Source organism: Martes martes (genome assembly GCF_963455335.1).
Source record: "Martes martes genome assembly, chromosome: 2".
Lineage (NCBI taxonomy): Eukaryota > Metazoa > Chordata > Mammalia > Carnivora > Mustelidae > Martes > Martes martes.
In genome coordinates, this window is record NC_137889.1 from 52,627,527 (window position 1) to 52,642,789 (window position 15,263).

The 15,263-nt window shown below is 34.0% G+C and overlaps 1 protein-coding gene across 1 annotated transcript in view; it reads left to right on the forward strand.

Moving 5' to 3' along the window:
- Window positions 1–15,263, forward strand: part of GALNTL6 (polypeptide N-acetylgalactosaminyltransferase like 6) — a gene marked incomplete at both ends in the record, with an annotated part of 1,173,146 nt that overhangs the window by 512,836 nt on the left and 645,047 nt on the right. Inside the window, one exon of the mRNA XM_080796997.1 lies at window positions 2,233–2,371. Coding sequence (XP_080653123.1) covers window positions 2,233–2,371 — 139 coding nt within the window. The remainder of the gene's footprint in view (window positions 1–2,232; window positions 2,372–15,263) is intronic.

Sequence of the window (15,263 nt, forward strand, 5' to 3'; positions counted from 1 at the left end):
AGGTGTAGTTCTTGTTTTTGTTCCTGTATAGTATATGGTGGTTTTTTCCCATTGATTTCTTTTAAGATTTTGTCTTTAGCTTTGATTTTTTTTATAATTTGAAAATGATATGCCTAGGTGTAGTTTGTAATTTTGTTTTGTTTTGGCATTTGTCCTGTCCTGGTATTCTCTAATCTTCTTGGATGTGTGGGTTTTCTCTCTGACATTAATTTGGGGAAAGTCTCAGTCATTGTTGTTTCCTATATATCTTCTATGCCTTTCTCTTTTTCTTCCCCTTCTGTTATTTCCATTATGTATCTGTTATACCTCTTAAAGTTGTTCTACAATCCTTGGATATACTGTTCAGTTTTTTCAGTCATTCTTCTGTTTGCCTTTTTGTTTTAGAGGATGATATTAATATATCCTTAAGCTCAGAGATTCTTTTCTCAAGTGTGCCTGTCTACTAATAAGCCCATCAAAGGCATTCTTCATTTCTGTTATTTTTTTTTATTACTAAGGCTTCTTTTTTATTCTTTCATAGAATTTCCATCTCTCTGTTTACATTGTCCCTCTGCTGTTGTACACTATATACTTCAACCTTAGCATATGAATCCTTAGCATATGAATCATACTTGCTTTAAATTCCCTGTCTGATTAACTCTAACGTCTCTGCCATGGCTGGTTCTGATGTTCGTTCTCTCTTCAAATTGTGTTTTTTTGCCTTTTGCTATGTCTTGTAATTTTTTTTTTCCTGGTAGATGGATATAATGTATTGGGTAAAGGAATCATTGTAAATAGGCCATTTATAATGTGATGATGAGGTATGGTGGGGAGAGGAGGTGTTCAATAGTCGTATGATTAGGTCTCAGTCTTAATTGAGTTTCTGCCTCTGGACTGTGACTCCTCTTTGGTAGGACAAGATGGTTAGAATAGGCTGGAGTTGGGTATTTCCCTTCCCCCAGGTTAGTTGGGCTCTGGTAATACCCCAGCCCTGGAGCTTTTAACTATCAGACTTCACTAAGGCTCCAGTAATTTGTCAATTACTTTTAAGATTTCCTATCTAGGCACTGATTTCTAAGAGGTTTGCACTTCTGAGTGCCTGCCCTGGTAAGCCTCAATTCCCTATATTCCCCTGTTTGTCTCTGTTTTGGGGACATCAGTTTGCCCTATGTCCTTTCTTCCTGTGGGATAAGAAGAGTTGTTGATTTTTTTAGTCTGTTCATCTTGGTACTTGTTGTTAGGATGGAGTGGTAACTTCCAAACTGGAAACCAGAAGTCTTAAATCAGATTTAAATAAAGTAAACTTAGAAAATGTTTAGAATATACGTAATTAACAAAGCTTTAATAAACACAATATAAAAATTGTTTTACAGTCGGTTAAGCGCCTGCCTTCGGTTCAGGTCATGATTCCAGGGTCCTGGGATTGAGCCCCAGGTCAGGCTCCCTGCTCAGCAGGGGGTGTGCTTCTTCCTCTCCCTCTGCCCCTATTCATGTTCTCCTCTCTCTCTCTTTCTCTCTCTTTCTAGCTCACTCTTTCTCTCAAATAAATAAATAAAATCTTTAAAAATAAATAAATAAAAGAAATTTTTTAAAAACCTCCGTATATGAAGTTATTAATTTTTTAAGTAATCGAGAGAAAGCTAAAGTATGAATAATATATATTTCACCAGTAAATGTCTAAATATTATCCAATGCTTCTGAAGATGTGTGAAAACTATCGTAAGTTATTCAAGATTCTATTTGTAGGAATTATCCTTCCCCTTCCAAAAATACATTACTAGTAATATATAAACAAAGATGTTCACTTCAACATTGTTTTTAATAGGAAGAATTAGAAATAATGTGAAAGTATATCTTTTGTGGAATGGTGTACATTGGGATACAATGAACTAATATCAACTATTGGAAGTAAATGAAAATATGGCTTTTTTATATAATTAAGTTGGATAAAATCAAATTATAAGGCAACATATATGTCACAAACTGCATACAAATGTTACAAAATATACACTTAAAATCTTCACAGTGGTTCTCTCTGGAAGATGATTATACTTTCTACTTCTGTGTTGTTTGCTTTTTATCATGAGCGTATCTCTTTTTCCTAAATAAAATAGTATGTTATAATAAAAGGCCTTCCATAGAGCATAGTAACAGGTGACTAAAGAAGTACACATGTTTCATTCTTATTATCTCTTCTAGAAGATTAAATGCTTTTTGTAGAGAGGATAATCCCATTTTGTTTTCTCTTACTAGGGAAAGGTGAGCATGGGAAACCTTACCCCCTCACTGAAGAGGACCATGATGACTCAGCTTACAGGGAAAACGGTTTCAATATTTTTGTCAGCAACAATATTGCTCTAGAGCGGTCCCTGCCAGATATTCGCCACGCTAAGTGAGTACCAGCAAGCCCCATATGCAATATAGTTTTCTTTTGTTTTTTGTTTTTTTTTAAATTATGTTTAATGTGTATCACAATGAAATATGTAACTGTAAATTTTGCCATGATAATTTTACAAAAATACATTTGTATATCATAATCTTAAATATTTAAATTTAAATTGAAGTAATTTTTAAAGTTAGAAGAGAGTAAGTACCAACTTTCTAAAAATTCACATTTTCATTGAGTTGCCTGTATTATCTCCATTTAAAATGAAGTCTTTTAAGATATTATCCATATTTTTACCTTTGATCATGTAGGTGATAAAGCAAACATTTTTTTCTGGTGATCAGCATTGTCAGAACTGTCCACATATGTATCACTTCATTTTCACTCCAGGCATATTCAGTACCATTGTTGCTATGTCTTGCATAAAAAACGCCTACAATAAATGCATCTGTAATCCAGAGGTTATGGTTGGCTGCTCAATTTCAGGTCACTTTATGAACTGTTTGTAGCTTATCAATTAACAGTGAGTTCAGTTTTTACTAACCCATAGCTAAACATTATGGTGCAAAAGGAAGCAAGAATGATATCATATGTAGTTTCCTGAAATCCCACCCCTATCTACTCCTATCATTGCTTACTGTACTTTTTTTTCTAGTCTGTTATGGTTTTCTTGTTACTGTATACAGTGCCAAAAGCATGCCAATAACAAACGATGTGATCAGAATTTGGAGTTTGTGAAATTGCCTTACATATTTGATAAAGCTATCCAACTATATTAATATGTTTATCCCTGCCTTCACCTCAGTCTCCCTTTGGAAGCACTTGTGTGAGAGAAAGAAAATCAGAGAAAATAAAACAAGGGCAGGGCTCCTGGGTGCCTCAGCTGGTTGAAGTTCCGACTCTGGATTTCAGTTCAGGTCATGATCTTGGGGTCCTGGGATCTAGCCCCATGTTGAGCTCTGTACTCAGCAGGCAGTCTCCTTGAGGTTCTCTCTCTCCCTCTCCCTCTGCTCCTCCCCTCCTGCTCTCTCTCTCTAATAAATAAATAAATCTTTTTTAAAAAGGGCGATAATGAAAATAGAGGTAGAAATCTAAATCAAACCAGTAATGTACAATAAAACTCTTAATTTTGTGCAAAAATAATTAACCCTTTCCAAAAAAATCAGTAAAGTATGGTTTGGGAGATCAGTTTTTATTTGCCATATTGTGTCTTTATAAATTTATTTTAAAATATAAAAGAATTACTGGTTTCCTTCTCAGGGTTTATATGAATTTGCATTTCCCAATATAGTTAAGCAGAGGATTAATATGAAGAACAAATCAATTTTTCCCTAAACTGAATGCTTTATATATTGGTCTAGGCCTTCTAGCTAGCCAAATTATTCCCAGGTTACCTGAAATTATCTACAGTAATTCCCACTGACCGAGAACATTTCTAGTTATGAGAAATTTTAATACCTAATTGCACACCATCAAAGATGCATTAAATTGCATTGTTGGCATAATAAATGTGCTCAGAGAATAATTTCCATCCACCTCCTCCCCCACCCCCACACTTCCAATCTTTTAATGTGTATTCAAGTGGAAAGAATTGCAGATGGAAACAGTGCAGAAAATCACTGAAGTCAAAAGAAGGCTGATATTCCCATTCTTCTCAGAGTGTATTTTTAGCATAACTACCACCTTTCGAGAAAAGATAGTCTTAGGCAAAAATGGAAAAGAAAATGGAAAAATGAAGAGGAAAATATTTTGAAACTTTTATTAGAGTTATTGAGTTTACAGTATCAGAGGGCATTATTCAAAATCTTAGGGGAGATAAAAATATGGCCACAAACCATATTTTACTTATTTACTGAGGCTGGATATCTAGTGGGACATTCACCTGGTAAAATGACACCAAGATAGAAAAAAATTTTTTAATATTTTATATATTTATTTGAGAAAGAGCGCAAGCTAGGGGAGGAGCAGAAGGAGAGGGAGACGCAAACTCCCAGCTGAGCAGGGAGCCCAATGCAGAGTTCTATCCCAGGACCCCAGGATCATGACCTGAGCCATAGACAGATGTCTAACAGACCAAGCCACCCAGGCATCCTTGGGGGGAAAAAAAAACAAACAAACCTTTTAGAAGGTTGGAGGTGGATGACTGCAAAGGATTAAGTGCAAGACTACTAGGAGTGAGAGTTCACCCTGGTTAGTCTAGTATCTGACTCTCAGAGATGCAGGAAGAGAGATCCAAGGCAGGCCTCATTTTGTCAAGGTCCCACCTGTAGGAAACGGAGAGCCTAAAACAAAGAAATCTTCCAGGGATCCTGCTGTTTAAAGTCTAATGCAATTGACCTCATTTGTACTTCTCAAAATGCAGGCACAGATAATCACAAAAGCATGTAGCTCTGTGTAAATGGTTCTTGAAATTATGAAAGCAAACGTACAAAAACTCCAGCGAGTAATATGCATTTAACTAGGCTGCAGGTAATTGACCAGAGCTTGTTTATATTGGCAGAATCTGTGGAAGAGAATACAAACTTTGTGTGACTTTTGCAGTCAAACTAACAGTTCTAAGAAACTTTGCATCTGCAATCAGCCAATTCAAATTACAGGCTCAAAGTGCCAGAAAAGAAGAATTTATTTTTCTTTGCTCTGGGATTTTGTAATGGAAAATATTAGGGAATCGTATCTTACAATTTTGCTTAACTCGGTCTTTATTCCAAAACACAGATTTTTAGTTCTTACTCCACTGTTCTATAGATCACTCTCTCTGTATACACAAGTGCTCTCTCTACTCATTCATATTCTTCATTTAATAAATTAAAAATAAATAAATCTTGGTTCTAGTGTTTAACATGCTTAGTGTACGTACATTCTCGCTCACTATGAAGAATTTTCAGAACATGAGTTATTTCAGAAATCCCAATGCAGAACACATTCTTCTTTTACCTCTCCTGATCCTTTCTTGTCCACTAGCATAAAATGAACTGCTTTCCTTTGGCTATATTACTTTATTGAGTCAGTAATAGATTCTCATTAAGTGGGGAGCCATATATACAGGAAAGTTGCCAGGAATGGCCAGCAATCCCTGTATGGATGCATAAAAGATTACTCCTGAAAGAGAGGAGAAGGCAAAGGGGTCAGCACTCAGAGAGGAAGACCCTTTGCTCTTCTTTGCTCCTGCTTTTATTGGTCCTTCAAGATAATCACAAATCCTTATCACTGTTTCACAAGCACTGATGTGTGACAAAGGGTCTTGCTGAAACTGAGCGGCTCTGTTTACCAGAAAGATAAAATATGCTAATCTGTGTGTTCTAGGACTTCTGCTAAACATCAACGGGGTGGGGTGAGGGGGGGGCAATGCGTACATCTTAGATCACAGGGTGGCTGTTTGGACTCAGAAAGCTTCAGGAAGGCAACTCCCTGCATCATTCCAACTGCAGAATGCTCTTTCAGGCTGGGCATTCCAAAGGCCCACGCCCTTCTCTGAAACCTTCCTTGGCCCAGAGCAGCCTCTGTGTTACATTGTAGCAAGCCAGGTATTATGGCTGAGTTCATGCTCTACATTAACCCCAACAGAAAGTCAGTTGGCATGTATCCAATAATTTAATCATTCTTACTTATATCCTAATAATAAATTCTAAGGTTCTCATTTATGTTTTTAAATTTCTTAGATTTGTTTTACATTACAAATGTTCTTACATGTGTTCTTCCACTACGTTTTTAAGTTTCTTACATAATTTTAGCATCTCCCTATCTTGTGAATTACATTTTAGTGGGTTTTTTTGTTTGTTTGTTTGTTTGTTTGTTTCCCATCTATGCTTTGGTATTGTCAAATTTTCTACTCCTTCCAGACCCACATCCCTTCCCTTTCGGTTGACTTTTGTACTTTTTGAGGACCTATCTGTGCATTTTAAATACTCCCTTCTTGAGTTGCTGCTTAATTATGTCTATAGTCATAGTACTGGGGCTCAACCTGAGATATGTCCTTAAAAGACATTATTTTTGTATTTTATTTAATGCAATTCTGAGATAAGAATTTTGCAGTGTGAGTTTCGGCATGAACAAATGTTCAGTCAGTAGCTATCTTGTTGGCCTGGCTTCATTTTACTACATTTCAACTTCTCCTCACCTGTATATTGATTGTGCATTTTCTTTGTATTCTGTCACTCCTCTGGGATTCCACATCTTTGTATGCTGTAGAACACTTATTTTGACTTTCAGTTCAAGATGGGAAACATGAAGCTTATATTTAGAATACAAAATACATATAAAATAGGGAAGTAGAAAACCATGGAAGGATGAATGGCTTGCACAGAAAAGAGACTGATAAACGTATGTATGGATATATTGTTAGCAAGATAAGACTGGAGAATATTTGAGCAAGAATTACTCCCTAGACATAAATAAACCTACAACTAGTTACCAGAAATACTCCCCCAAATGTAGTATAATGAATGTGTGCAACATGAAATTACATCTAGAAAGAGAAGAAATTGGTGAGACTAGGATGCATAAGTACATGTGTAATAGGAGAGTTGAGGTAGGCTTTGCAGAGGATTCAGATAAATGCATCCTGACTTAGGGTTCATTTTTTGCTGTTAGAAAAGAAGACATGTTTATACAGATACAAAGTCATGTACATACAGACTCATCAAGATGCATGGATAAGGTGGCTGAGTAGCTGGGATATTTTGTATTAAGAAAGTTCTACTCTGAATCATGGTTTTTCCTTTTAATTTAACTTTTCCTTTATATTTCACTTATATTCTCTAGATAGCTGCATGACTTTGACAATAAATAAGATATTGAACGTTGAGAAAAAAATTCTGTGATATCTCAACTCTTAGGAAAATCTACAAGAATTTTTACAACCTCTTGATTATATGAGCCCTTTCAGTAGCGATGCAGGTATATCACAAACCTGCTCCCTGTACAATTTCATAACCAAATGAGAGATGGTCCCAGAAATGGTTGGGAATTAAAATATTATTTTTATGATTGATAGGATTCTATCACTGGCCACAATGTAGTTGTGGGCTGAGTGTGAACTCTAGAATGAGGCACACTCAGCCTTCAAGTCATAGGCGTGAGTGAACATGCAAGGACAGTTGTATAACATTAGGCATGGAGCGCAGTTAGACATCTGACCTCTGTAGGCAAGCAAGTTTCAAAGCAGAAAAATGAAGGAGGGGCTGAGCCAAGCATGATAAGCTCAGTAACACAAATTTATCAGATGTGTGTCTTCCTTTCTCCTAGAAAGCAGTAGTAATCTAATGGCTGTCCCTCTACATGAGAACATCTATCAAGAGGAGAGGAGTCTCCTCCCTAGATAAATAGTGCCTAATATCGTCTTTGTATATGACGAGAAAACACAATTTCTCAACATTACAAACTTTTGAGTGACTTTTTAATTTTTTTTTTTTTTTTTAGTGCCTTATAATCTAAGCATTCCTGCCTTCTGGAAATTATGTTGAATAATAATTCTAAAAAGGTTTACTCTCATGACTTGCAATGTGGTGCTGAACAAGTCAATGTGTCATTTTTAATTTCTATTTACCCACTTTGTCAAATGTAGATGCTAACTTTCCTTATGTATCTCACCACGTATTAAGATTATTAAAATTAAAACCAGGTTTACCAAATCAGTTGCAGCATCCCATATTCAGTTATTTCTTTTCTTTCTGATGATAAGCCTCCTGCTTTCCTTCCTTCTTCTCTAGTTATATCATGAAGATAAAAAAATACATGGAGATCAAGTGAACTATAATTCTAAAATTTAAATCGTAAAAACAATTAAATTTTGTAAGTCAATTGTGAGTTTACTTGCGGAAAAATAATTGTATGTGTCTAATTTTTTAAACTATGATTTAATGAATATGCTTAGAATATTTTAACTTTATATGAATTAGAAAAATGTTATTTAACTGTTTTGACTCTAGTCTATTGAATGCTAGAAATCATTCACAGAAATGTTTGAGTTTAATCATCCAAAAGTGTTCAAGGATAATTTTTTTGTATTTCTCAATTTCAAAAGTTACATAAAAATGTGGGAGGCACTGGCATTCTTTCATGTTTTTATTATGATTCTTGTGAAGTTGATGAAGTGTCTTCTTTCAACAAATTTACAAATGAATTCTGAAATAAATTAAGCTAAAATGACTATTCATCCACTCTAATCAGGTATGAATACTTCACAGGGGGAGATGGGAAATGTATCATTTGAATCAAATGTGGTTCCAGCCTAGGGTATGTCTAAATGTGGCTGAAAAAAAGAAAAAGGAAAAGAAAACAAAAAGCCTAAATCATAAGCATCAAATTGGGAGACGAATGATCAGGAATAAGAGAGAGAAAATAATCTTTCACAACTATAATTCAAATGAGTATCTTTTACTATTTTTTTGTGAGCCAGTTTTTGCAAACTAGTATAAACTTCAGTATATTTGTGTATTTCTAGGGATCATTGTTTTAAAAACCATGATAAAAAAATAAAAACAAAAATTTACACACACATCTCATTTATTAACTAAAACCTGAAAGATACGGGAGAGTTTTCATCACTATAATAAAAAGGTATGTCCCATTGAAATGAAAATCCTCCTAAAATAGGTAACAGTTCAAGAGCTGTCAGACATTTAGCTTTTGAAGTAAATGACAGATCATGAAGCAGATTCTTTGAAAGTTAGAATGAGGATGAGCACAAGGGCACTGGGGTCTAAAAGACTGGTAATTTGAAAGCTATACAGTGCACCCACAAAATCAAAAATAAAACCAAAAGAACCTTCTAAAAAAATTACAGCTGCTTAAAAATCATGTCTAATGAATTTTAAAGTATCTTTTTGTAACCTTATAACATGATAAGCATCAAATACATAAAACTGAAAGCTGAAGCCTGAAAAAAGGATTCACAACTTTAATTCCTTAATGAGAAGAAAATGGGAATTTGATATAGTGATGCATATTATTCTGTAATATTAATCCACCAAAGCAATCCTAAATTTGTTCCTTCTTCATTTTACTCCTACTCACATTTTATTGAAATGAGGGATAGTGATTAATATTTTAGCTTATTTATTTAAAAAGTGAGAAAGTCTGACATTTTTAAAAAGATTTATTTATTTATTTGAGAGAGAGAGAGAGAGAGAGAGAGAAAGAGAGCACATGAGTTGGGGAAGGGGCAGAGGGAGACAATATCCAAGCATTCTCTCACTGAGCCCATAGCCTGACATGGGGTTCGACATGGGGCTCGACATGGGGCTTGATCTCACAAGCCGTGAGATCAAGACCTCATCTGAAACCAAGAGTTAGATGCTTAACCGATTGAGCCACCCAAATACCCTGAAAATATGCCAGTTTTAAAAGCTAATATATTTATTGGTGGAAAACTGGATGCAGTTCCCCATAAGATCATGGGGTAAAAGGAATGTCTACTCTCATGACTCTATTCAACACTGTACTTTATATTCTAGCTCAGGCAATTAGGCAACAAAAATAAGTAAAAGACATCTAAATTGGAAAGAAAGAATATGGTCTCTATTGACAGATGACACAATCTTCTCTATGGAAAATCCTGAGAAATCCACACATATATACACACACACACAAACAACCGCCCCCCCCAAAAAAGCACAAACAAAACAAAACAAAATAAAAACCTTATTAGAGCTAATAATCAAGTTCAGTACGGTGGCAGGGTACAAGAGAATTATACAGAAATCACTTTATTTTTATACACTTGCAGTAAATAATTTGAAAATGAAGTTAAGAAAACAGTCCCATTCACCATTAAATCCGAATGAACAAACTGCTTAGGAATAAATTGAACAAAAGTGACAACAAACTTCATACTTTGAAAACTACAAACATTTTTGAAACAAATTCCAGAAATGGAAAAAACAACTCATGTTTATAGATCAGATTTAACATTAAGATGGCAAAACACTCCATACTGATTTAAAAAAAAAATCCCTATCAGGATCCCAGCTGACTTCCTTGAAGAAACTGATGAGTTGATTCAAAAATGAATTGCAAGGGACCAGAATAGCCAAAGCAATCCTGAAGAACAGCAATCAGATAAGATGACATACACTTCCTGATTTCAAGTTATTTTAAAGCAACAGTAATCAAGATAGTGTGGTATTGGTATATGAATAAATACTTGAATCAATAGGATATAATTGAGAGTCCAGAAATAATTCTATACATCCATGATTAATTAAGTTTTTGACAAGATTGCCAAGACCAATCAATGTGGAAAAATTATATTTTTAAATAATTGGTACTCAGAAAACTAGAGAACAACGTGCAAAAGAATGATGTTAAACCCCTACCTCAGACAACATAAAAATCAGCACAAAGTGTATCCAAGACCTCAGTATAAGGGCTAAAAGAAGAAAATGTGTAAATAAATCTTTATGATCTTTGATTTGACAAAGATTTCTTAGGTATAATACCAAAATATAAACAACATGAGAAAAAAATAGATAAATTTGGCTTCATCAAAATGAAAAATTCTTCTGCTTCAAAGTATACCATCAGGAAGACAAAATGACAAACCACAGAATTAGAGAAAATATTTGCCAATTATATACCTGATATAGGACTTGTATCTAAAATACATAAAGAGTTCTTATAATTCAATAGTAAAAAGACAAATAATCCAGTTAAAATATGGGCAGATCATCTGAATACTCAAATTCATGAAAGGATACTCAACATTTAGTCATTAGAAATAAAAGTCAAAACCAAAATGAGATGCTACTTCACATCTTGTATGATGACTAGAGCCTATAGTTTAAATAATAAATGTGATCAAGGATGTAGAGAAATTGGAACACTTACGCACTGCTGGTGGGAATGCAGAATGGCATCAATGCTTTGGAAAGTAGTTTGGCAGTTTCTCAAATAATTAAATACAGAATTACATATGACCCAGAAATTCCCTGTCTATATACACACTCAAGAATTGAAAGCTTATATTGCCACAAAAATTGTATATGAATGTTTATAGCAACCTTATTCATGGAAAAAAAAAAACAAATGTTCACTGATGGATGAATGTGTAAACAAACTGTGGTATATCCATACAATGAAAGATTATTCAGTCATAAAAAGGAATAAAATAATTATAAATGCTACATCTTGGATTAACTTTGAAGACATTATGCTAAATGAAAACAAGACCCAAAATTTCACGTACTGTATACGATTCTCTTCATGTGAATGTACAGAATAGGAAAATCTGTAGAAACCAAAATAAATGGTAGTTATTTTAGGGCTATGAGGAGATAAGAGAAAGAGTCTGAGATTTCTTTCTGAACTGATAAATATATTCTAAAATTGTTTATTCTGATGGTTATACAGTCTGTGAAGACACTAAAAACTATTGGATTATGCACCCTAAATGATACAACAAATTATCTGTATGGTATGTGAATTATATCTCAATAGATCTATTTAAAAGAATAAAATATTCTCCATTTTCTCCAAGTCAAATAATTTTATTTCACTTCTTTATTATTACCAAATGAAGTGATGAATTCCTCTGGTAGACCTTATTATCTGAGTCAATGTAATATGTACTAATCTCTAGGGTTTTGTAACTGGTGTGTAGTGGTAAATGCCTGTTAGTTTTGAAATGTTTGTTTTTTTCCCTGCAGAAGTGGAGAATTTAGCTAATATTTTTTATATTTTATAATTCTGGAATAAATTTAATCATATATGATAAAAGCATCAGTACCTCCACACTTGTAAAATGACTTCTTTACCTATTTTTCCCTCTATCAACCCCAACTTCTACATAGATACTGATTTCCTCATCTCCTGTTCAATTCTTCAACAGTTCTAATTTGACTAAAGACACTACAGTGCCATCAATTTTCTTCTTGCCAAAGTCACTAATTATTTCCACATTGACAAAATCCAATATATTTAAAAGTCTTTGTCTCAAGAAACTTTCCAGCAATACTTGACCTTGTCCCTTGTCTCATTTTTAAGCCCTCTTGTCTCTGTTTCAAGGAATGGAAATACACTCGCTTTTTATCCCCAGGCTTTTCCAGTCCCTTATGAACAGTTCCTCTTTATCTGATGGCTAGATATTAAAGCTCACTGATGCTCAGTACTGGCCCCCAGTTTCCTCATTTTATTTACTCTCTCCTTGCTGATCTCATCTACCAAGGCCTATTAATTCCGTACCCCAAATGTAGTGCCAAATGGGTCTCAAATGCATGCACTTCACTTAATCTCAACTATATCCATTATCATTTCTTTTCTTCTTTTTTTTTTTTTTATTTGACAGAGAGAGAGATCACAAGGAGGCAGAGAGGCAGGCAGAGAGAGAGGGGGAAGCAGGCTCCCCGCTGAGCAGAGAGCCTGATGTGGGGCTCGATCCCAGGACCCTGGGATCATGACCTGAGCCAAAGGCAGAGGCTTAACCCACTGAGCCACCCAGGCGCCCCCGTTATCATTTCTTAATTGGAATCCTAGAGTAACTTCATAATTGGACCTCACACACTCCCTCTTGCCCTGTGCAATACATTCCGCAGCGTGAGCAATAGTGAGCTCTAAGAATTAAGGCAGACCATCATATCCCCCATCTAAAATACTTCAAAGACTTCTGTTGCACGAAAAATAATTGATGAGAACACAACGCGTGCCTCCATAGTCTGACCCTGCCTATCTCTTGCCTTCTCTTTTGCTCTTCCCTCTGTGTTCACTGTGTTTCTGCCACAGCGCCACCATGAACACGCAGCTGCAGAAACACAAAAAACTCTTGTTCTTCAGTACAGATGTAAAGTATCACGTTAAATTAGAGTGATAGTCCTATTACCACATGAAATATTAACTTACAAAATAGCTCCTATGTTATAGGTGACCAAAAACATGCATGCACACATACGTATGTGGTCATTATCTCCCACCCCCACCGAAAAACACACTTACATATACTCGGCATTCCAAACTAATTTTTCAGGCCTGTCGAAGGCAAAATAAATTGCCAGTTATCACTGCTTTATCAAACCCAACTGACATGGCAAGATTAGAACAGAAAAACAGTGACTAAGAGCAGCCATTGAAAACGGAATAGGCTGACATTAAAACAATTACTATGTAAATCGGTGCCTGGAAATGACTTGCATAGATATGCTCTATAGTATGCTTGTCACTAGCCAGATGCCAACTTGACATTTTATTCTGCGGCTTTTGAGAATGGGGCTGAAAGAACTTTAGCTGAACCAAAATGGTTTCACAAGAAATCACATGACAAAAAAGCTAAAGGAATATAAAGAAACGTCCTCCCCTTTTTGAGCATGAGTGGTTCCCTTGAGAAGTTAAAAAAATATATATAAATATGGTTGACTAACGATAGCATACTTAGGTATTCTGATAATCTTGCTTAGGAATCCTTTTAAAACAAACCTCCTGGAATTAAACTATTGAAACAGTTATCTATCAGTAAAGCAATTTTATAAATGGCTTTTGATAGACTGAGGCAATAAATCACTTACTTATTAGGGTTCTGGTCATCGTGCTTACACTGGCACTTATAAATGTTATCAAAACATGGTATAAAATATATTTTATATATATATATATATATATATATATATATAATCCCTGTATTAATGAAGTCAAACAGATTGTAGTATTTTGAATTGGTTCCCTTTCCACATACATCCAAATAAACTGTCTGGATCTGAATTGGTACCATTTCAGGAAATTACCATGATTATTAAACAATGGCACAAAGTCATGGAGAATGTGGGCCCCAAAGGAAGCTCAAAATATAACTCTCTGTCAGCTTTTTAAAGTCATTACTGTGCAATAACATTTTAATACATCTAACATTAAATGAAAAAATGTTCCAAGTTTCATTTCTTTCACACGGGGTGTATATATTCTCATTTTAATCTGAAATATGTTAATATAATTAAATAATCTTTAAAAGTGTTCAACCATTCCGTTCTTAAGCTTATTTCATCAGCAAAGGTATGGCAAGTAATATTGTTACTCGAGTAATATTGATGTCTCTGTTACTTGAACAAATCTATCAATAAATATTAAGAATATATACAGGTGAAATCATATGTTTCTTTCCTTTCTGATATTACTCTAAATGGAAGAAGACAAATTCACTTAATTTTGAGTCCTCTCAACATAGTACTTTTAAATACTAAGATTAAATTTCACCTTTTGAAAGAGTGGCTTTAAATGAATATACATTTTGGAGTTTTAATAGTTTGCTCTCAGTAATTGATTAAAGAGGATTAAAAATTTAATAGGATATAGGAGATTTAAACAAAATTATCAATAAATTGGCTTAATATTTATTTATTTACATTTATTGAACACTACATTTAATAATTATATAATAAACTTTTTCTTAAAATTTCACATGAAATATTTACCCCAATAGACCGTATGTTAGGATATAAAAAACTCTCAATAAATTTTAATGGATTGAGTTAATACTGAATATATCATATGATCAAACATGAATTAAATTAGAAATCAACAAAAATAATATATGTAGAAAAGATGCAAATATTTAGATACTAAATATTTTTACTAAACTAGAAGTATTATTAAAAATTTCAAATTCAGTTATATAGAAAATATATCCCCAGACTTGTTTAAATGTTATACATATAAAAAAGTCTTTATAGGAAAATGTATAGCTTTAAATGTTTAAAATAAGCAAGAAAAAAATTTCATATTAAGTATCTAGGTAAAATAAGTATAAAAAGGAAATAAGTCAATGACTGTCAAAAAGAGAAAAAAAATGAATTCAAATTTTAGTATTTTGAATGGATCAATAAAATTTCAAAATCCTCAGCATTTCTAAAGAAAAACAACAAAGAGAAACCACCAATTGCCATTATCAGTTATAAAAGACTGGAAATCATTAAATTTC